This window comes from Silene latifolia, chromosome 2 (assembly GCF_048544455.1).
Source record: "Silene latifolia isolate original U9 population chromosome 2, ASM4854445v1, whole genome shotgun sequence".
NCBI lineage: Eukaryota > Viridiplantae > Streptophyta > Magnoliopsida > Caryophyllales > Caryophyllaceae > Silene > Silene latifolia.
In genome coordinates, this window is record NC_133527.1 from 181274041 (window position 1) to 181297545 (window position 23505).

Genomic DNA, 23505 nt, shown 5'->3' on the forward strand with positions numbered 1-23505 from the left:
AACACTTCCGCCCTATCTCCGATTCTGGCTCCTTCTTATACGAGCCAGAAGTTTTTTTTGTTGTATACCATTTCGTCGTAGTTCGGATTTGAGTCGGGTATGATTATTAATACGGCAACACTCTTTTTCATGAGTTTTAACAATCTTGTATGAGTATAAAACGAAAGTTCGGGTAGGCTTTTTCCCCTTATTATACCGATGATTTTATAGATTTTAGGGTAATGGTTTTGCGGGTGCGCCTGGGTGGGGTATACTATCTCTTTATACAAAATAAATTGTTGATTACCTATATTAGATCATTTAATTATTTTTAGGTCGATTGACTCTAACTGAATAAGATACGAATTCAGTGGTGGATCTTGAAATATAAAGTAAAGAGATCAAGATTCAACACCTAATTATTTTGTGTATGAATATTTATACTCAATCCCCGACTTGAAGGACGCAAATTATATGTTATTCAAGAAATTATCTATGTACTTAAATAGTCAATGGGAGCTGAACTTCCTCTCGACATAACTAAGATCCTTCACTGAATATGATCTGAGTCCAATTTCGCACATTGCCTTTTAATAGGCTCTAACTTAGTAAGATAGCGCGAACACAAATTTTTACAAATTTCTTTCACCTAAAGTATAAAACATTATTGTTTGAAGTAAAGCATGATACGATAGCGCAAACACATTTTTTTATGTAAAGCCGGTTTTAACGTTATTAAAAAGCACCTATTAGTGAATTTTGCAATATAAATATTATTATCTTTTGTAAATGATTTTACAATGTTTTATTCTTTTTTTTTTTTCTAAAACTACTTTACACTAGATTTTATATACAATGAATCACTTGAATTGCATTAGACATTTTTGTTAATCTTTGGCAAATTGATCATGTGCACTGCATTTTAATATTTTGTACTTCTTAAATATTGTCCCCACGTTTTAAAATATATATATATAACGTATTTATGTAACGTATGGAGCATAATATCATATACTCTTTATCATATTGGTTGAAAATGTGTGCGATTTGGAGATTATTTGGGTGTATTAGAAAATAAATAATGTGATGTCAATTGCTTTGGTGATGAGTTTTGTGATTTACGGAGTATTATACTAATCTATTGACACCCAATTTATGTATTATACAACAAGTTCTATATATTGTACGGTGTAAAATCTAAACTTTGTGATAAAGTATCCGAGCTTTATGTTAAATAATACAAGCTTTATTAGAAAGTATTGAACTCATCCATTTACACATTAAACATAAACTTTAAATCAGATAAAAAAAAATACATATAAACTCTGGTCTTATACTTTAATTGTACAATGCTTATAATATAATTGAATGTACAATCCTATTGATTGACACCTTATCGTGTGAAACATGAAATGTACTAATGTAGGAACAAATTTGTGTAAACCTTGACTCGTCTCTATTGAGTATATATGCTTGGTTGTGTCACTTTGAGATTCACATTTACGTAAACCATTCCATATCATCATAAGTTGACCTCGTTTGGAGTCTTTGGACAATGTCCTCATAATTGTAGATTATCTTTCTAATACTATGCCCGTTTTAATTATTTGTCCACATTTGATTAATATCCCTTGCTTAAATATAAAAGGTAAATAAATAATTAGGATAGAAAAAATATACCCACATTATTTTGGAAAGATTGGAAATGGAACAAATTGAAAAATTGATAATATTATTAAATTGAACCGAATTGTTTAGATGGTAATAGAATTGTTCATAACAATTTAAATTAGTTTGGTTTAGATTCTAGGTTTAGCCAAACAGAATAGCATATGAACCGATAACGTTCAATATACACCTTCAATTTTCCCTTACGAAAACTCATTATTTCAGCCCTAATTGTGAAAAAATTCTTAGGTCTTTCCCGATGAGTTGATGATCATTAATGTGTCCTACTTAATTAGAAAGCTTCATCTCAATTTAAAAGTTAAGGAGGAAACATTAGGAATAAAGCTTTATATTTGTTAAAGATCGGAAGACACATTGGTCCTCATGAAAGTATTTTTCGTACGAGTAAGCTCATGAGAAACAGTCTTTCTAATAACTAGGTCCTCCTAAAATTGAGGAACTATTTTACAATTCAAAGAAAAAGTGGTACTATAGGGAAAAACATGATTAAAAATAAAATGGTACTTTGAATCACGATCAATAATAAAGGAGGTATAAACAAATCTAAGGGGTATAAAAGAATGGTCTTTTAATAGCTTAGTGAGATAACGTAATTAATTCCTCTTATACTAAAAGAATAAGAAAACTCCAAAATTTTCCCGCCTAAATGAATTTGAGTATTGACTATAATTGGACTTTCATTATCTCATATCTATAATTGAGCTTGATCGTGTTTGTAGTTGGGCTTTCACCTGCTATACGTCGTCGACAATTTACTAATTATCGTCGACAATTAATGTAAATTTCCAAGTTTGCCCTCCATAAAATAACTCCATTTGCGTCTCACTAAAATGCAATTTCCGTCTCACTAACGTCTCACTAAAATCTTTCAAACAAAAAAAAAAGACGGTTTTTCAAAAAAAAAAAAAAAAGCGGGATTTGTAATTAACAACATGAACGAGAACTTAGCGATTATCGATTACCGCACCAAAAATTAATCTAAGTCAAAAAATGATTTTTTTTTTCAAAAAAACAAAAAAAAAAAAAAAATTCCGGACGAAAAACATTTTCGTCCAGACCAAGGTCCGGACAAAGAAAATTTTCGTCCAGACCATGGTCCAGACAAAAATATTTTTCGTCCAGACCCAGGTCCAGACGGAAAATAATTTCGTCCGGAATTTTTTTTTTTTTTTTTCCGGACGAAAATATTTTTCGTCTGGACCTGGGTCTGGACGAAAAATGTTTTTGTCTGGACAAAAAATTTCTTTGTCTGGACTTTGGTCTGGACGAAAAATTTCTTCTTCCAGACCCTTTTTCAACAATTTTTTTTTTAAAAAAAAAATTATTAATTTCCGTCTTAAATTAATTTTAGGTGCGTGGATCGATAATCGCTAATTAAAATAAGTTTCAATAAATTAAAAAATTAAAATAAAACGAACTATCCCCGAACGGGGTTTATTAGTAATTATTAATTATTTTTTTACGAAAACAAAACAAGACGGAAAAAATATAAGGGGGAGTGTGAGGGAGGGGTAGTTTTGGAAGTTCATTAAAATTGTCGACGATAATTAGTAAATTGTCGACGACCTTTAGCAGGCAGGTATATTATATCTACAATTGGATTATAGTGAACTTTCCCTTTTCCATCGATTAATACAAAATACAAAATATTAATAATAATAAATTTTACAATTAAATTTCAAATTGAGTTAAATATTAGTTGTATAATTATTATTTTCTTTAATATTTCCATTTAAGAAACTGCGCATTCGCGCGGGATATATACTAGTAATGTTAACAATTCCGTACACATCTGAATCGGATTAAACATGTGTAAACTCGAGAAAATATTGCTATTTTTAAGCAAATACCCAAACTCCCTCAGGGTTTCACTTGCTAATTATTATCCTTCATTTTAACCCCCACATTTAAAATAATCGATAAAAAATAAGAGGTTCAAACTTTATTCACAAGAATGTAATAATCTTAAACTCATATAATAAGGAATTCGTGATACAAATTGAGAATAAATTAAAATGGATGGGATGATATACAACAAATTATATTATATAAACCTTATATATTTATCCGAACTTGTGTAATTTTTTTGAATTTTTTAAAAGTGTATTTTTTATGTTTAACTGTATGAGTTTAAAAATTTCACACACAACTTAGATTCTTCAAAACAAAATTCGAAAATTAGTGCAGAACTCGAATTCTCAGGTGGTATAATCTATTGATTGATGATATACCCCCAAAATTAAATATTTCCGGAATTATTCCTTGCCGCTATGCACGATCAAATTACTACTGTAAGGCCCTGTTCTTTTGGACTTAAAGTTGCTGAACTTAACTTAATTTTTCTGAACTTAACTTAATTTTGCTGAACTTAACTTATTTTTGCTGAACTTTTCAACTTAATTTTTCCGAACTTAATTTTCTTTGAACTTTTCGAACTTAATTTTCTTTGAACTTAATTTTTTGAATTTTTTTGAACTTTCTTTGAACTTAACCTATAATAGCTTAACTTTTCTAAATTAAAATAATCTTACTTAAATTAACTTAATTTAATTTCACTTACTACTACTACTACTACTAATAATAATAATAATAATAATAATAATAATAATAATAATAATAATAATAATAATTCCCTTCAAAAAAAAAATATTTAATAATAATAATAATAATAATAATAATAAAGAAATATAACTAAAAACACAAATAAAGATTATAAAATACTTTATTTATATAAGTTAATATTTTCGTACACATTACCTAATACATAAAAATAAAAAGTAAATCACATTACTTTTTTTTTTTCTTTCTAATCATCTAGTTCCATATTATCATCTTCCTCGTCACTTTCTTCATCTTCATTTGAGCTCACCCCGTCAAATCCATTGCCTCGCCAAATGTTCTTGACTATGTTATTTCGCACCTTGTACATAGCTTTTTTCTGCTTCTTATCAAACATGCCTAAATCTTTTGTCCCTAGAACGTTCTCATGTTGTATAACAGGTATCCCATGAGTGTGCATCCGTATAAAATTATGAAGTGTGAAATTAGAAACAATAATGGACATTTGATACTTAGGTGACATTTGAGGCATAACTTTAAACACCTTCCACCTTTTTTTCAATTGACCAAATGTCATTTCAACTTTCATTCTCAATGACGAATGTCGGTAATTAAAATGCTCTAACATACCTTCGGGGTATAGGTAAAAATTCCGCTTTAAATTAATATTTTTTTTTTGAAAAAATTATATAGAATAATAATTAATCTCGGATTGTTTATACAACCGATTTGAACGAAAATTGTATCTATTTTTTAAAACTCGTCAATATTATGAAACTTATTATTATGCTTAACTTTTCTGAACTTAATTTTCTTTGAACTTTTCTCAACTTAATTTTTCTTGAACTTAATTTTCTTTGAACTTTTTCAACTTAATTTTCTTTGAACTTAACTTAACTTAATTTTGCTGAACTTTTCTGAACTTAACTTAATTTTGCTGAACTTAACTTATAGAGAGTGACTTTAAGTCCAAAAGAACAGGGCCTAAGAGAGTGAAGTTGAAGAGAGCAAGAGATTGGTGAATGAGAGAGTCATTAGTCAGGTGCCACGTGTACTTAAAATTGGTCAACGTGGCATAACAGCACATCTTCTACCTGGTTTTCTGCGGCGGCTCGAATCACAATTGCCTACACGTGCCATGTAAGCAATTAGTTGTAGCCTTTGGCCTTTGTGTTCTTGACTCTCATGCACTGCCTTCACACGAACTCAAAACGACTTTTATCATCATCTACTCAATTTTAATCTATTTGATTGTTTTTCTCGGCGTATAGATAAACTTGATATTGATTTTGCACCAAAAAAATATAATTGAAAGAATGCTCGAATGTGAATGGATACAAGTTATTAACATAGTTATGTTGACGAAAAAAAAAATAGGTTAATCGAAGTTCATTAAGAAAACTATTTTAACCAGAATCATAAGTTGATCGTTGATGCTTAATTAATGGGTCTTATTCCTTAAGACACTCCCTCATTTGTGAGAGGTTTCGATTGGATCACTCAGGTCATGGTCTAGTACTCTTGGGTTCGGGTTCTACCAAGTCATAATACTTGACAATTAATTAACAAGGACAAGTGGGGTTCGAGTTGAGTCACTTACGGATCGGGTCACTCCGTTCAACAATTACAACGGGTTATTTCGAGTTAGGGTATTAGGGTCATATAATGGGACAAGTTATCCCAGGTCCAAATGCTTGATACAGTCGAGGTTGGTTCAGTTTTTGAGTCGTTCACGGTTCCAGTTATTTATACTTTTGATTCGGGTATAGCAATGGATCGGTTGGTCAAGAGGAGCCGACCAATATATAAACTGAGGTGTGAATCGAGCTATAAAGATACAATGTAGTATACATGTTAAGTTGGCCTGGGTTGTATAGTGAATCGACTTACGGGTTGGTCCAGGTCAAGGTCAAGTCATGATATGGAACATTTCAAATCGAATCATTTCGGGTTTTACCGGTTATCGTTTATAGCCTTTGAGTTAGGTTGATTTTGGTTTATAGCATTTTGAGTTCTATCAATTATCGGTTAGTCTATCCGGGGTCAAGTCAGATCGATTTCGATTCATAGCATTCTGAAATCTATATATTGTTTATCGATTTGCCTTCTGATCGGATAAAGTCAGTTTCAATTCATCAAATTTTCGAGTTATGTCGAGTTGGTTTTGAGGCGGTTTGAGTTGTTTACTTGATCAAAGTCAAATGTAATAATATGTTGCACAACTACATTATGCAATCCTCACACCCTCTATAATCTTAACATTAAAACTCGTGTTTTGGTTTGACAATCCGTATAAAATAGCCTAAAAGATTAAGAGAGGAGGAATTTAAAGATGATTTGTTGCTTTGATTAATTACGTTATTCACATTTGCATGTGATACTCGTATGATTTATGACAAAGTCTATACTCTCTGTCTCTATCCTATGTATAATGTGGGAAAATTAGTCAGTTTCTTAGAAAGTACTCGTATTTGTTTGCTGTTTTTGGCAAATCCGTGATGTTCTTTTATAGTCTTTGTCATTAAACATATCCGCCTCGAAAAAAAAGGTGTTTGATTAGATAATTAAGACTTAATGACAGGTATAACACAATCACTTAATTTGAAAAAAATGACATTCGATGTAATTCAGTTTCGTTTTGGTACGTAATACGTATACTCAAGTGCCTTAACATCAATTATGTGTTTGATCATGGAATTCATTGTAATCAAATTGGCTGAACGGGGTTCGGTTGCTCTGTTGAACATATGCTCAAATTATGATGAACTTGTCTTTCCAGTAGTCTTGTTGGAGTATTTACTATCACATTGGCTAGAATTTTTTTAAACTTTAGTGTTAATATTCTTGGCCACTAAAAATACTTTATTTATTCCAAAATAATCTAATCATTTCAGTTTGGACATTGTTTGATACCTCGTTTTAACTCTATTTTTCTCGAGGTAAATGCTGCTTTTTTTTAAAAAAAAAAAAACATATGTTTATGTAAGATCCTTCATGATGGATGTAAATAATGTTATTGTCAAATCACTATTTTTATTAATTTAACACTTATTTAAGGTCAGCATTTTTAAACTTGACTACTATAGTTAAACTAGAATATGATTATTAGAGGGGGGGAGTACATTAATTTTTATAAATCGAGCAAATTTTAGTTCTTTAAGGATCTCTTTAAAAAGACAAATTGCACAGTTTATACTATGCCATGAAAACCAATAAGAATGAGATTGGATGATAGTTATCCTTGAAACTAAGTATTTTTTAGCTGTGTTTATAACCTGAGAGGCTGAGATTTGGATATTGAACACACACACACACACAGAGAGAGAGAGAGAGAGAGAGAGAGAGAGAGAGAGAGGGGTTTAGAATTATTTACTGAACTTAGCCAGTTTAAGATTTGGATTGAGATTTCGCATGCTATCAGAGTCTCCAATGATCCTGAGATCTTAAGCTCAAATCTTGATAAACTCACATTTTGACATGCGGAATATCAGTACAAGGTATGGTGGGTCTCTGCATAATCAGCTTTTCAAGCCCAGTAACTTTAGCCTAAAACTTTGCGTGAAAGGGTGTGTATTATTTATTAAGACATCACCAATCAGTATAAACTTTAGGTTGAGATGATTCTCGAAACGAATCAAGTAGAAGTGATCAGATGTGGACTTGAGTCAGATATGATATATGAATAAGTAGAATCGGGTTTACAATAATTAGCGGGTCTAAACTTTATATTTTTCACACAAATTCTTGTTTGTGACGGACGCTATCCGTCACAAACAAGAGACGGGGCGAATCGATGCCACATTGTTGAATATGGGCGGGTAGTACATATGGGTGGGGCAACTTTATAATATATAAAAATAGGGTAGCCTTGTTTGTAGGGAACATAAGGTACAATGGCATTTAATGCCAATTTGCATGAAATCCTACACCATATCATCCTTTACGTCCCATTTAGCTTTGAGAAATGACCTTCCTTCACCCATGCTTTCACTTTCCTCAACCAGTCAACCCTAACAGCCTAATCAACTATTCAAATTTCCATTTTTTCTTACATTGTTCATGCTTTTGTAAAGAAATTTCATAATTATCGTCAAATATTCATGCAAATTCTTACAATCATAATCATCGCATAAATTTTTTTTCTCACAACACCATGGCTATGGAGGAGAACTCGGCAATGGAGGATGTTAATAATCAACAAATTGTTGATTTTGTGACTGCTCAACCTGGATCTGATTCTGTTAATGTTGAGACCGCTGATTGTGAATTATTTGATGGTAAAGACGATGATTTTGCGACGATGTTGATGAGCAAAGGTTTGTTTTTTATGTTGTTTTGATTTTGGTGATGATTTTAATGGACGATATGCAATAATGAATCAACAAATTGTTGTATTTGTTTTTAATTTCCTCACATAAATATGCAATTAATGTTTGTATTCTTCATTATTTATTTGGACGATTTAGGTTAATTTTTCATATTTTCTTGCATTTTATATTTATTAAGTTTTTTTTTCATCTGTGTGTTCATGAGATTTTAGGTCAATTTTGCATGTTTTTTTTTAATGATATCTTGGTAGCTGTGTGTTCATGAGTTGTTAGGTCAGTTTTGTAGATGAATATTGGTAGCTGCATAAGCAAACAACATGGGAGTCAGAATATTAGCATATTTTTCGTTCATGTGATCGGTCAATTTGTTAAGCTTTTGTTCATTAGATACAGAATGAGCATATTTTTGATGTGAAAGACAGGCTTTTGATGTTGTTGGAGTTGAAAATGAAGATTAACTGTGCATAAGCTAACAACAGCTAACCTGAAAGAAGCACAAAATTTGTTTTCAACAGATTATCAATTTACGAAATAGTGTCACCATTTTAGGGTTCAGTGTTGCCCTTTTAAGCAAAACGCATTCTTTTGTCAAAACGCACTCTTTTGGTTTAGTTATTAATCTTTAAACTTAAAATAGTCACATTATGACTAACGTTGGTTACATTCCGATCTATTGGTAAAATGTGACCCTGATAGTTCTGATATGTAGATGTTTTAGTAAGAAACCTGAGAGCTGGTAGTGTGTGCTTACAACTTATAATGGTATCATTCTGACTGAATATGGTTCCTTTCTGATGTACTGTTAAAATGTGACCATTATAGTTCTATTTTGTAGTTGCAGTAGTATGAAATGTGAGAACATTTTTAAACTTAAAATGGCGACACTATGACTAAAGTTGGTTACATTCCGAGTAACTGTTAAAATGTGCCCATGATAGTTATGGTATGTAGACGTTTTAGCTAAAAATATTTAACTTAAAATGGTGACAGTATGACTAAAGTTGTTTACATTCTGATATACTGTTAAAATGTCACCATAAAAGTCATGATATGTAGACGTTTTAGTAAGAAACGTTTCAGCAAGTTGTGTCTGTTAACAACTTATAATGGTTACATTCTGACTGAATATTGTTTTCTTCTGATGTACTATTAAATGTGACCATTATACTTGTGATATGTAGTTGTTTTAGTATGAAATTTGAGAGAATTTTTAAACTTAAAATGGTGACATTTGACTAAAGTTGCTTACATTCTGATTTACTGGTAAAATGTGACCATGATAGTTATAATATGTAGACGTTTTAGTAACAACGTGACAACATGACGTGTGTTTTTACAACTTCAAATGGTGACATTGTTACTGAAAATGGTTACCTTCTGATGTTCTATTAAAATGTGACCATTATAGTCGTTATATGTGGTTGGTTTAGTATTAAATTTGACAGCATGTTTTGTGTGAAAAAACATGAAATGGTGACATAATGACTAAAGTTGGTTACATTCTCATTTACTGTTACAATGTGACCATGATAATCATGATATGTAGACGTTTTAGTAAGAAAGGTGACAGCATATTTTGTGTTTTTACAACTTAAAATGGTGACATTCTGACTTAATATAATAACCTTTTTATGTACCATGAAAATGTGACCATTATATTTGTGATATGTAGTTGTTTTTGTCTGAAATGTGACCGCATGTTGTGCGTTAATAATTTTTAAATGGTGAATTTCTCAGTAAAGTTGTTTACCATTTAGTGTTCCCCTGTTAACCAATGCTTAATATATCTTGTCATAGGTACGGATCTATCAGGTTGTTTACTTGGAATAAAAGCTAGAAAATGGGAGCACATCTTCAGCTTGTATAAGAAACATTCGCAACTCAAGGGATTTTGTATCAAGAAATCAACATCTCGTAGGGCTAACGTGAAAGACAGGCCGCTGATTGAGAGATACTTTAGATGCTCTTGTGAAGGTGTACATGCGAACGGGAATGAAGTCAGTAGTAGGAATGCAGCAATTACTCGCTGTAAATGCGAAGCATGTGTTAAGACAAAAGTAAATAATGATGGATTATGGGAGGTAATGCAGCACGTCCTTGAACATAATCATCTTTTCACACCCGTCCAGTGGCAGCATCATCATAGGTCGGAGCGCAAAATCACAGAAGCGGAGGGTGAGTTAATAAAGGCAATGACTGAAGCTTACCTTCTGACGGATTTTGTGGCTTGTACTAATATGGACCAAATACGTTAATGTCACCAAACAAGTGGATTAATGTGGCCATGTTATGGTAAAATGTGTTTTGCTAATTAAATGTCTGTTTCTTGGGTGAACTTCGAAACTTACCTTCTGACGGATTTTGTACAAACATTCTGATATATACCAATGTTTGCTTATTTTGCTCCATATGTGACCATTGTTGCTACAAATGTATCATTGTTTGATCCATATGTTACCCTTTTAACTTAAAATATATATGAAATAACTCATGAGGAAATAGTTAATAGGTTCTGCTTAAAAGGGTAACAATTAACCGTAAAATTGTCACCTTATACCCTACACATTGACAACATATAAGAAAGACAATGATTACCTATCATATTTTTTAACGCTACATAAACTCTATAAAATTGTCACATTATACACAATGGAACCAATCACAATGCCATGTGTAACATTATACACAATGGGTTACCTCAACCACCTTTGTAAAAGAAGAAGGTGACATTATTTGCGAGCTTCAACATTTTTTGCTTGGGTGTAATTACTATACTCATATAAGCTGTAACATATATGAAATCAGAGTTATATATCTGCGTTCATACATGTTACCAATTTATGATGTGATAAACTGGAGACATTTGTAGCATCAAGGTGGTGACATTATTACTTATACTCCAATGTCATCATATTTAGTTTAAAGTATGTATTCTGATCTGAAGTTGTGTGTATGGCTATTTTATTTTCGATAATTTGCGACCTTCAACATTTGTGTTTCTGTTGAAAACATGGGTTACAACAATGGTCATGATAACAACCGTGCTTTATAAGTTGCTGACATTTATGGTCAACATCAAAATGTTAATACTTTACTGCAACAATGTGACCATGTTTGTTCCACATGTCACTATATTTGTACATCATAAGTTTGATACAATAGGAGGAGTGTTTGACACCTTCAAAATGTTACTACAGCACTGGTAATACTAATACCAAATTAATCTACACATCGGTACATCACAAGTTGTTTACAAAACGAGGACAATTAAACAAACCCTTCACGATTTGATTGGACCAAAAGTGGTGTCCCAAAATACATCATTATCAAGAACAAACGACTTGACTATGTGCCCCTACTTCACTTCTTCTTACCGGCGAGCTTTGTTCTTTGGACGGCTCGGGCGCGGGAGACATCAGCGGGGCAAGTAAGAACAGGACCTCCTGGTGCACGGTCCCTAGCACGAGTGTACCTGAGCTCGTACGAGCGGGTCGGTGCTTGTTTGCCAATATTATCAATCCCCAAGTCAAACGATGGTGGGAGTACCACGTTTTCCAAAGCTTGGTCCACCTGATCAAGCATGGCAATGAAGTCAGCATAGAAAACGGGATCGTTATCCAATTCTAAGAATATCACAAATCTGTTAACCCTAAACAGGCATATCACAAATCTGTTACCATTCTAAGAATAACATTGTAACCATTTTAGAATGAATTTTATAACGCAAGATGGTCACGTGTTAACACTAAAGAATATGTCACCATTATCAAGATGATGATATTTCCACTACTAGTAAATATGTCACCCTTGTTTTCATAGATGTCACCAGATTAAGCTCAGCTATGGTGGCCACTTTTCCCACAACATATATGTCACATTGTTAAGCAGATATGTCACCATGTTAAGATTTATGGACACTCAGACAAAACTACATTTTCTACCCAAAAAGTGGTCACATAATAAACATTTTATAATATGTCACTATGTGTTATTATATATGTTATGCTGTTAAGTTCATGTCACATCTTCACTCTATTATGTAACCATATTAAGATATTCATAAAACTCAACACATACGTACATTTTCAAACTATGATGGTCACAATTTAAACAATTACACATATGTCACTATGTGTAAGTATATATGTTATGATGTTAAGCTCATATCACAATATCTCTACTCTGTTATGTAACCATGTTCAAATATTTAGTCTACACTTCAGTGGTCACATTTCATACTGTATACAAACCACAAGGATATGTTATAGGATTCACCCAATTATGTAACCATGTTAAGATATAAACATGCTCATCATATGATGGTCACATTTTAAACAACATCACATATGTCACTATGTGTAAGTAAACATGTTATGATGTTAAGCTCATGTCATAATATCTGAACACTGTTATGTAACCATGTTCAGATATTTAGTCTACACTACAGTGGTCACATTTCATACTGTATACAAACCATAAAGATATGTTATAGTATTCACTCAATTATGTAACCATGTTAAGCTATAAACATGTTCATCATATGGTGGTCACATTTTAAACATCACATATGTCACTATGTGTAAGTAAACATGTTATGATGTTAAGCACATGTCACAATATCTGAACACTGTTATGTAACCATGCTGAGACATTTACTCTACACTAAATTGGTCACATTTCAGTCATTTACAGGACAACAAGGATATGTTATAGAATTTAGTTTAATTCAGCATAATAGATATGGAACATCTACTTCTCAAAGTAGTAACATGTCAAAAGTGACTAATATGTGACCATGTTTTGGCATATTTGTAACCCTGTCAAAGTTTTGTCAACAAACCCAAACACAGGTCTATAACCCTGACTCCGTCACATATTTCAAATTAAACACTGGACATTTATCAGATAAAATGGTCACATTTCTCAGACAAATCACTAACAGCTTACCATCTACCGTGCTCGTGTCATCTTTGGTCATCTTCTTTGCACCAAGAGCAGCTGCCATTTTGACGACTTTACTCAGCATATCTGCCAAACCACCATCTTCAAATTCCGACCCTTGCTTCTCCTCCTCACCGTTGTCTTCCCTTTCATCGTCGCCACTGCCTTCCCCCTCACCACTGGCTTCCCCTTCTTTCTCACCACTGGTTTCAGTTTCCTCCAAAATATCCTCTGATGCATCACTTTCTTCCCCTTCATCTCTTTCCACCGGCTCCCTAAATGAAACCCCAGATTTCACCTTTTCTTTTCCCTTCTGCATCGCCTGCTTCCCTTTGCTTTTCTTCCCATCTATCCAATGAAAAGTGTAATTAATTCACATTACCAACAAAAACAAATTCAATAACCCTAATATCAACAGATCTGACAAAACAGCATAACCTGACAATTTAACTCTTATCTGACAGTTTTTTTTTTCAACACACAAATACTACTCAATTCAAGCATACATAATACAATCACTTTTATGCACCAAAATAATTTCTTAACAAAACCTGACTTCACCTGACATTATTGCAACATAAACAACACTAAAAACACCAAATCTAACCTTTTTTGACCCATTTTAATTACATTAACGTCACCATTCTTTAGTAAATAACAATCAACATGTTCAATAACTCCATTTATTAAATCTACTCATGCATGCATGTTTCACTAACAACATTTAACAATAAACACCATATTTTTTACCTAATGTTACCTGACACAACATTCAACAAGCAAAAAAAAATGCAATAATATCATACCTTCCATAGTTTTCTTCGGGGGTGTCCTTCTCGCCATTTGTTTCTTACCCATCGAATGTTCAAAATTTTTAGAGATAAAGCTGATGACGAAGATTTCGATGCTAAAATGGCGATTAAAATTGAAAAACAACAATTATTGTTGATGATGGCTAGAGAGTGATGAAAGAGTGATTAAAAAAATTAAAAGTGATGTGAGAGTGTGATGAGAGAGGGTGGGGTTTGTGTTGTATAATTGCTTTCCGACGAGACGAAATATGGGGAGCTCCCCTTTTGTTTATTAATTTTTTTTTGCTTTCCCAACAATTCAATCAATTAAATATGTAGTAGCCCTGCCCCACTAGTATCCATATCACTCAATATGGTATTGATTTGGCCCGTCTACACCTTGTGACGGATATACTCCGTCACAAGAGAGACTAATTGTTTCTTAAAATACCTTGTATGTACCTATTTATTTTACAAATTAAATGAAGCAAATTCAATAGGACGACGCATAAACAACTCTAGAATCAAGGTTGTGGCGACGTATCTCGGTTATTGTGCATGAGAAGTGAATTTACTTTTTGTTGGGCCCCGGTTATTGGATTATTGTACCCCGTACCTTGTTAGTTGTTACAACAACTTATACGTAGCCCGTAGCTTTTTGGATCACAAAAATGAGATCGTTGAAACAATTAAACCCATACAAAAGCCCATGATACAGAACTAAACAATATACATCACGATTCACGAGCCGCCAACTAGGGGGTTCAGAATAAACCGAACCGCAATAACCGAACCGCAAAACCGAAAAACCGTCCATTTTTAAGGTTCGATTAATCGAACCGTTTCGACAAAGCGGTTCGTTGAACCGAACCGTTAACTTTATTATGGAAAAGGTTCGGTTAAGGTTCGCAATTTTAGATAACCGGTTAACCGCGAACCGAACCGTTTCACAAAAAATTAAGCAAAAAATTAAAATATTATATAAAAAAACTGTTATTTCGTTTAGTTTTCTTAGTGTATCCAAATTTAAAATTTCTTAAATTGATTAATGCTAATGTTTAGCTTATTAACTTTATTGTTGGATATAATATATAATGAAAATTTAATTAAACTATTAGAAAAAAATTAAAGAAAACCGAAAAAAAAGTAATATAGAACGATTATCGGTTAACCGGTAATCGAACCGCTAATAACCGTTTAAAGTGGTTAACCGAACCGTTTATAACCGTTTCTAACGGTGCGGTTTAGGTTCGGAGTTTTGCCGAACCGAACCGTCTGCGAACCGAATTAAATTAGAGGTTCGGTGAACCGAACCGCGAATGAACACCCCGCCAACCTTAACTTCATCGACAATTCGACACCTCAACCATAATAAATCCTCCATGTGCTTCAATTTAATACACAGCCTAATCTTATTCAACAATCACCTTCTTCCAAAATTGAAAATAAAATCAATTTTGGATAATACCCAAACCGTTGACTGCACATTATCAATTTCATCATATTCCCTCACAATTTACCAAGGTTACTACAACAACCTTTGTTTCTTTGTTGTATACCATTCGGTTTAATTCGGATTCGAGGCGGGTAGGATAAACATCTTTCTCACAAGGTTATTATCTCATCTTCTCTGTTAATTTCTTGTTTTACATAATATATATGTACACAATATATAATTATCATTGCCCATTATAAAGTTCTTAACTTTATTCGAAACAATTAGTCTTTTGTAAGACGGTTTTATGCTAATATTGTATGATGGATTTGCAATTGATTAATAAAGGTTTAGACTTTACTAAGAAAAAGAAGAAGTGGGTTCTTATTTTAGCAACTTTAGGGTTAGGTGGTTATGGTGCTTATAAGGTTTACAATTTCCCATCTGTTGTAAGAAAAAGAACTAGGGTTTTGAAATTATTGAATGCTCTTGTTTCAATTGTTGAGGTAGTTTCTGAATCTGCTGAAACTTTTGGGATTGTTTCTAGGGATTTGAGGGAATTTTTGGAATCTGATAGTGATGAAATCCCTAATAGTTTAAAGCAGGTTAGTAAATTAGTTAATTCAGAGGAGTTTTCTGATTCTGTTGTTAGGGTTACAGCTGCTTTAACTAGAGGGGTGTTTAGAGGGTATGAGGTAGAATCTAGGGGTGTTGGTAATGGTGGAAGTGATTCGAGTTCCGGGTTTTATGATCGGTTTATGGATAAACTTTTCTCGGATGCTGGTTCGGGTTTTGTGTCTGTTGTTGCTGGTAGTTTTGCGAAGAATTTAGTGACTGCGTTGTATTCTGGTGGAGGTTCTGAGAAAGGGTTGAGTTTTGGTGCCAGTGAGAAGGAAAATGTTGATGGTTCGTCATGGGTTGATGTTATGTGTAGTGAACGTGGTCGAGAACTTATTAGTGGGTGTATAGAGAAGTTTGTTGCCACTGCCATTGCTGTTTACCTTGACAAAACTATGACGGTTAATACTTATGATGAGTTGTTTGCTGGATTGACGAATCCAAAGCATGAGAAGCCGGCGAGAGAGTTGTTGGTTGCACTTTGTAATGGTTCAATTGAAACTTTGGTTAAGACTTCTCATCAGGTTTTGACAAGTTCGAAAAATTTGGGTTCAGATTCTGGTGAAACGTCTCGTTTAGTGATGAGTCGGTGCAACTCGGATATTGTTTCAAAGACTTACTATTCTGAAATTGATGATGCGTGTAATGTGATTACTATTAAACATAATGGACGAGAGCCAACTTTGGGTTTAACGGAGGATCAAAATGCATCTTCATCTGGGCAGGGTTGGGTTTCAACAGTATCGTCTACGTTGGCCGTCCCAAGCAATAGGAAACTTGTTCTTGATGTGACTGGGAGAGTAACATTCGAGACTGTGAGATCTTTCCTAGACTTTTTGCTTGAGAAATTTGTTGGCAGCATCAAAAGAAGTTCCAGTGCTGTAAATGAAGCTGTAATTGAGACAGGTCGCAGAGTTGTGAGATATGTCACAGCAAAGTATTATGTCGTTGCGTCTATCTGCCTGTCATTATGCTTGCATGTTCTTGGCGGCACTTGGATGCTGATGCCTGCCTGATTTAGTAAGTCTGTATCTCATTCGCATCACAACATTTTGTAGGCAACTTCTGTTATATTTCTGTCTGTAAATGCCCCCCTTGCACGAGGCTTGGTTGATGAATGTAATTCTTTCCTGTTTAGACATTCCTTAAATACCAAGTACATCCTGGTTAAGATATCAAAAGATCTTTTAGCATTTGTAATATGTAGCCAGATCTATATGAACATCTTTATGAATATACGAATTTCATGTGTTCTCAATGGTGATGGATCTATGGCTTTATTCTTTTATGTTTCGATATTGTGTTTGTAGGGATTAAAGATCTATTATTGCAGTTTATAACTTGTAAAGTTTTCCATCCTGCACCCATTTGATCAAAGATCAATGTTGTGATGTTCGTCTATGTTAGTTCTCTTGCTGCGAGTTAGTGTCAGCTCCTTTTCTTGGAAAATTGTACGGTGGTTATTTAACCTTGATCATTAACTTAAATGTCGACTTTGAAAAAAAGAAAGCCATCGCCTTTCATGGTTGCTTGGCTTATGTCATCAGTTACATTGTTGTTTCCTCTTATGATAGGTCAGGTTTGATCGCAATTTGCGTATTATCCACTTTGGATTGGGGGTGTAAATTGTATGTCATTATGGGTATGGGTTAGTTTGAGCCTGGTCTTTAACTCTTTCAGATCTGTGACTGCGGGTCTTGTCCATCGTGTTTTAATTGGGTAGTTCTGGGCCAGTATCTTGAAGTTTCTGGTAACTTTTTACAGGTCAACTATTTTGTGATTTTGAATGAGTCGTTGCCAGGTCAGATCATTGCGATTTGCAAGTCATGTCAATCTCCGATCTACCAAAGTTCGGATCAACTAGGGTCATGTCAGGTCAATTTGGGTCTCTGCACTGTTTCAATGCTAAATTAAGAACATTTTTTCAAAAGGGGGAAGAAGATGAGATGCTAAAGCTTGAAACATTAAAAACAGTGGCCTGTATCGGCTGTATGCTAAAGCTTGAAACATTAAATTCTCTCATCATGCTGTTCAAATATGTTTTTTCAGTGAACTGTGTATTTCTTTTTATAAATGCCTTACTTGTAAGTTGTAATCCTAGATCTCTATGGGTACCAATATTCCTAAAAGAATGGTTTCAGGTTAGGATTCGGCAGCGTTACTTTTTCGTTGAATTGGCAGAGTTTTTACTGTACATAAATATTACGGAGTACATATCTACTGTATGATCTTGGGTGAATTCTACAATTTGGTGTTGACTCTCAACGCTACTTGATCCCAGCAATTTATTTTTTTGTGTTGATCAGGAGTATCCCTTACCGATAGGTGGGGCAATCTCATTCGGGTACTGAAGGCAATTTAATGGGTTGATCTCTCCCAAGTTTGGCCTTTTCATTCGCAAGAGTCAAGAATTGAACCCCTGACCACTTAACACTTACACCAGCTAACTTTCCTGACCACTTATTTAAGAGATGAGAGCTCTTACCATTCACACCAGCCAACTTTGGTTACGTGGTACTTGTTAGACAACGATCGACATAGTGTCAGTTTTACACTACAATGCATTCAACATGAAAAACAAATTGAACGCTATCTAATCTATTGGGCTGAGGGTTGGGCCTAGCTTTCAATGAGCTCATTAACCTCTTCTTCATCAGTCCATGTATTTTATGGCTTCAAGGTTCAGTTGGGCTTCGTTGAAAGCTAGCCCCAAGTCTCAGCCCAACTTTAATTTAATCTATCCCTACTTTAATTTAGTCCGATGTATGACTTTTGTTTTTATAGGTGTTCTTCATATTCATATTATTAAAATTGTCATAATTTCATTGAATGGATGTAAATATTGAAAGAATAAATCGGGCCAAAATGTGAAGATGAAATTCAAAACATATTGGTAAACGTGACGAAATGCATAGAATAAATTTGCTACTTAAGAAATCCTTGGTCCGTCCCTGGCGTCAATTATAAATGTCTATGTATGTTACTCGTTCTTGGTTTCTTACCGAGTATAATCTATTAAATAACATTACTCAACCTGAATTTAGCAATATCTCCGATTTGAAATCTCTTTTATATATACAAATTGAATTTGATTTATTTTTTGCCAAAAGTAAAGATAATGTTTTACATACTAAAAGCAGGAGTCATTGAGCCATACTACGATACAAACTATAAAGGTATAATTCTAATTATTGAACTACGAAAGATGAGGTAACAACGTCGGCTGTCATCAGAATAATGTTGGTCGAGTACGGCTTTATAAGTTGAAGTGAAGCAAGTAAGCAACACACGTTATATATTATTTTTCGTAATATTGCGAACAAACGAATGGAGCAATCATAAATTAAAGAGTACTTCCGATGGAGTGCGTTTTAATATCGTAAAGAACTTGAGTAATACGATTGTATTCCTTTTACTCCTAATAGATATGAATGAATCGACTCTTGTAGATCCATCCCCTTGTTTGGAGACATACCAATCACTTTATCTGTTGGAACATTTTAATCTCAGACATCTTTTACTTGAAAGCAAGATGTAGCTGCTAGATATGCGCCTAAGCGATCCAAAATATGCTCGACCAAGGTTTATACACCTACGGTATAAAGGAAACTATATAGAAGTATCTAATACTCCCTACTAAGGTTTTTTTTTGGTACTAAGTGGAAAATGTGATATTGTCACGGTATCACCCATTGGTACGAAATTCGGTACCACCATACTCAGATTAGATTATTTCATTAATATATGATTACATGACTAAAATATTGGTTGTGTAAGTATAGTGGTACTGAAATTTAGTATCACCTTCCTGAAACCGGTATACAGCCAGCCATCATTACAAAATGAATGAATGTTAGGTATCTTTGTACACTAGCTAGTGATAATGAAATGATTTAGCTTCATTTCATATTTAAGATCTATACATACAACGATTTATAAACGTATTAATACTCTCCTTAAAATCCATCATAAATAGCAACAATTATGTCTGCCTACCTAAAAAAAAAAACATACGATAATTCCTGACCGGAATCAGGAAACAAACAAGCAATGCCACATATGATGGAGTGATACCTTTACCTAATGAAGCAGTTATGTTTTAAGTTTATGCATTTTAAATTTTTATTTTATTAAAAACATACGATAAGTTTATACATTTCATGAAATGAAAAAAGCTTCTATATAATTTCATGGGTTAATCTCAATCATGTCAATTGTTAACACATTGCTTGGCAAAAACTGACATGGTACAAATAGTGGCGGATCTCTAATTTGAAGTCAGAGCAGGTGAAAGGTTACGGGTGGGCCTAGCCTCATATAAGGGAAATTTGAAAAAAAATTCAAAAATTTTAACTAATAACTACAAAATTTTCATCTTTCAAGGAGAGTGAGCTCCCCTGCTTACCCTCCCCTGCCTTCACCACTGAGTAAAAATGTTGATTAGATTTGGAATAAAAATAGAAAAACATTGGCTTTTAAATTTCAGAAATATTTATTATATAAGATGATTCTTTTACCTATAATAATGTAAAACTACTTTACTATTTTACTTAAAAACGGTACGGTTTCATACAAGACTTACCCAACGAAGTCACTTAGAAGGAATATACTCGTATCATAATTTGACGTAAACACATAACATTAATTTATGACCAACTAGTATAGGTTGAGGATTGTGTGAGTAAAGAGGTAAAAACAAAAGTGGATAAACCAAGCTAGTTTAGATAAATTAGGGCGCAATTGGAATTAATTGGAACAATAGTCAAGCAATGATTGGGCATCTATACTTTGCTTTCTGACCGACCATATCAATGGTGGGGAACTCCTCCATTTTCACTACTTTTACTTTTCCATCATCTTCCATGGTACGTGTTTCGGGTTTGGACCCTTGGACCCTCTTAAGTGTTAAGCATCCGCTTGTCTCGTAGTCGTTTCGTCTAAATTATTTATTTATTTTTTACTTGTACTTAATGTCGCCCTCTTAGATAAATAAGGAGAACCCCACATTATGGAAAGAGAAATGTATAGAACGATTTACATTTTACATGCGAGAAGGTTAGTAACCCATATGATTAGGACAGAGGGAGTATATGCATAGTAACCCTAGAGCATGGACTACATTATTGTAATTACAAGGTCGCCTAGTAATGAATTTTTGGTGTGAGGGAACAACATTACTATTTGTGATGTTATGCCCTGTTCTTTTGAGTTAAATGGAGCTGAATCTCACTGAATTGTGTGTTGAACTGAAGTGAGCTGACCTTAATTAAAGTTAACTAAGATGAATTGAGCTGAAATAAGTTGAACTGAGTTGAGGTGAGTTGAGTTACCAGAATTTGAAATTAAGCCGAAAAGTACAGAGCCTTAGTCATTTATAAACTCCGCTCCACGTACTCGATATATAGCAAAGGGTTCCACAATCGATCCCTCACTTTCGTCGAAAAAATCGAAAATTCTGATTATTAATTTCAAAAATGCACTCATCATTGTTCTAATGGGGGCGTAATTGACTGATCATCACACTCTTTACTCTTATACTGTTAGCACGTACGTGCGTTAGGTAGAGAAAGTTACTAACAAAACAAATTAAACTACAAACTCTATATAATGGCTTACGTTGGATTGAATGTGATTGGAAAGAAGAACACTACAACTTTGCAAAAGAAAAAGAAACAAAAGCGACCTACATAAAGAAGCAATCACTGAATTCAACAATAAAAAAACGCAACTATTATTGAATTCTAGTGAATAATTAAATCATACACAAAAATAATATAAGTACTCGTATAATAACACTCGAGCCCAAAAATTTATGCTCTATTTTGAACGAAACACGGTTTTCATAAATTCTTTAATTTACATATCAAATAATTTTTCCAGAAATTTGCCTGGAAATAAACTACAGAAAAAAGGGGAAAAAAATTCTCATCTATACTACCAAAGTAGAAAAGCCTTAGATAAGATAAGAAAAACACTCAAAATTATCTCTTAGCATTTACATAAAAATACTAGCTATAGAGCGATAACACCATCGGGTGGTACTTAGCTAGCGCAACTACTAGCGTACTCAAGTTTAATTTTAGTTCTTAGCTTATTTTTTTACGTAACATAATCTAGATATATACGATAATTGTATTGATTTTCGCGATTATTTTAATTTAGTAGCTAACGAATTAACGATTAATTTTACGTAGTAATGATCATAGATCGTTGAATAATAACGATTTGTGACTTGTCGTAGGTTTAATCATTTGCATGGGAATGCATGGGGGTACGTTGTGATGATTATGATACGAGAAATTATTGTTGTTAATACGATGAAGTTGTTGGATTTGCAAAATTTGGCCAAGTTCGATTAATCTCCTTTGTAGAATGACAGATTCACCCCTGAGTCTATCATTATCACTACTAACGTGGTTAATATTGTGTGTTATTAACCGAAGCTGGTTCGTTCCTTCTTGGTTTTCTAATTTAAGCCGGTTCGCCTCGTTCCGTAAGTTCTCTATGTGGTTTTGCTTTCGCATGCGGGACCGTCTTGCTGATTCCCGGTTCGATACCATCCGCTTCCGCTTTCGTTCATCGTTATAGTGGCTCGAGCCAGAATTTGAGCCGCCAAAGTTCTGGTTAGGATCGTCTGAGCCAGAACTTGTTAGGGTAGAGGTTTGGTTAGGAGACTCATGATCACCACTTTCTTTGTTGTCAAAGTCAAGTGAATTTTGGTTTGGATCTTCCAAACCCGAATCTAAACCAACTTGACAATTTTTTAGGTTCGGTTTAGATTCAGGCTTGTTGATACTTTGTTCTTTCCGGTCCTGATCAGGTTTATGATCAGAAGACACGAAAAAAGATTCAAAATTTTCCCAAGGTGTAAAGCCACCTTGGGAAGACGGAAATACAGAACCATAGCCAAAGTCACCTCCGCCGTCGAGCAGAGGTTTGGCTTGGAAAGTAGGGGAAATGGTGGACAACATGACGGTATAAAGCTTATAGGTAGGGGGTAGAAGGGAGGAAGAGGAAAAGGGGAGAAAGGAATTGAAAGAGTGCGATATTTAAGGGCGATGAAAAGTTGAAGCATTGGGAAGTGGGCTCCACGAAGTGAGGAAATTAAAAGGGTAGTTTGGTCAAATAGTTTTAGGTAGGAAAATTGCTTTAAGTAGTCAGGTGG

General features: G+C 33.7%; 3 protein-coding genes across 3 annotated transcripts; 2 read left to right on the forward strand and 1 right to left on the reverse strand.

Annotated features, from left to right (window-relative positions):
• The first annotated feature begins 8115 nt into the window (after positions 1-8115).
• Positions 8116-10965, forward strand: LOC141631454 (protein FAR1-RELATED SEQUENCE 5-like). Its single transcript, XM_074444123.1, has 2 exons — positions 8116-8543; positions 10353-10965. The coding sequence occupies exons 1-2, from the start codon at positions 8381-8383 to the stop codon at positions 10808-10810; spliced, it is 621 nt and encodes a 206-aa protein (XP_074300224.1). The 5' UTR covers positions 8116-8380; the 3' UTR covers positions 10811-10965.
• Positions 10966-11962: 997 nt separating this feature from the next.
• On the reverse strand, positions 11963-14720 carry LOC141631457 (uncharacterized). The gene is made up of 3 exons (XM_074444125.1): positions 14303-14720; positions 13503-13844; positions 11963-12125 (listed from the first exon to the last, which is right to left on the reverse strand). The coding sequence occupies exons 1-3, from the start codon at positions 14352-14354 to the stop codon at positions 12082-12084; spliced, it is 438 nt and encodes a 145-aa protein (XP_074300226.1). The 5' UTR covers positions 14355-14720; the 3' UTR covers positions 11963-12081.
• Positions 14721-15625: 905 nt separating this feature from the next.
• On the forward strand, positions 15626-17598 carry LOC141643577 (protein PHLOEM PROTEIN 2-LIKE A10-like). The gene has a single exon (XM_074452781.1). It carries the CDS (start codon positions 16043-16045, stop codon positions 17354-17356), a length of 1314 nt encoding a protein of 437 aa, XP_074308882.1. The 5' UTR covers positions 15626-16042; the 3' UTR covers positions 17357-17598.
• Positions 17599-23505: the final 5907 nt, after the last annotated feature.

Coding starts and splice junctions, on each gene's coding strand:
- LOC141631454 (XM_074444123.1), top strand. CDS start 8,381: ATGGCTATGGAGGAGAACTCGGCAATGGAGGATGTTAATAATCAACAA. Junction 8,544..10,352: donor GACGATGTTGATGAGCAAAG/GTTTGTTTTTTA, acceptor ATCTTGTCATAG/GTACGGATCTATCAGGTTGT.
- LOC141631457 (XM_074444125.1), bottom strand. CDS start 14,354: ATGGGTAAGAAACAAATGGCGAGAAGGACACCCCCGAAGAAAACTATG. Junction 13,845..14,302: donor CCCGAAGAAAACTATGGAAG/GTATGATATTAT, acceptor TTCATTGGATAG/ATGGGAAGAAAAGCAAAGGG. Junction 12,126..13,502: donor TGACACGAGCACGGTAGATG/GTAAGCTGTTAG, acceptor ATGCTTGATCAG/GTGGACCAAGCTTTGGAAAA.
- LOC141643577 (XM_074452781.1), top strand. CDS start 16,043: ATGATGGATTTGCAATTGATTAATAAAGGTTTAGACTTTACTAAGAAA.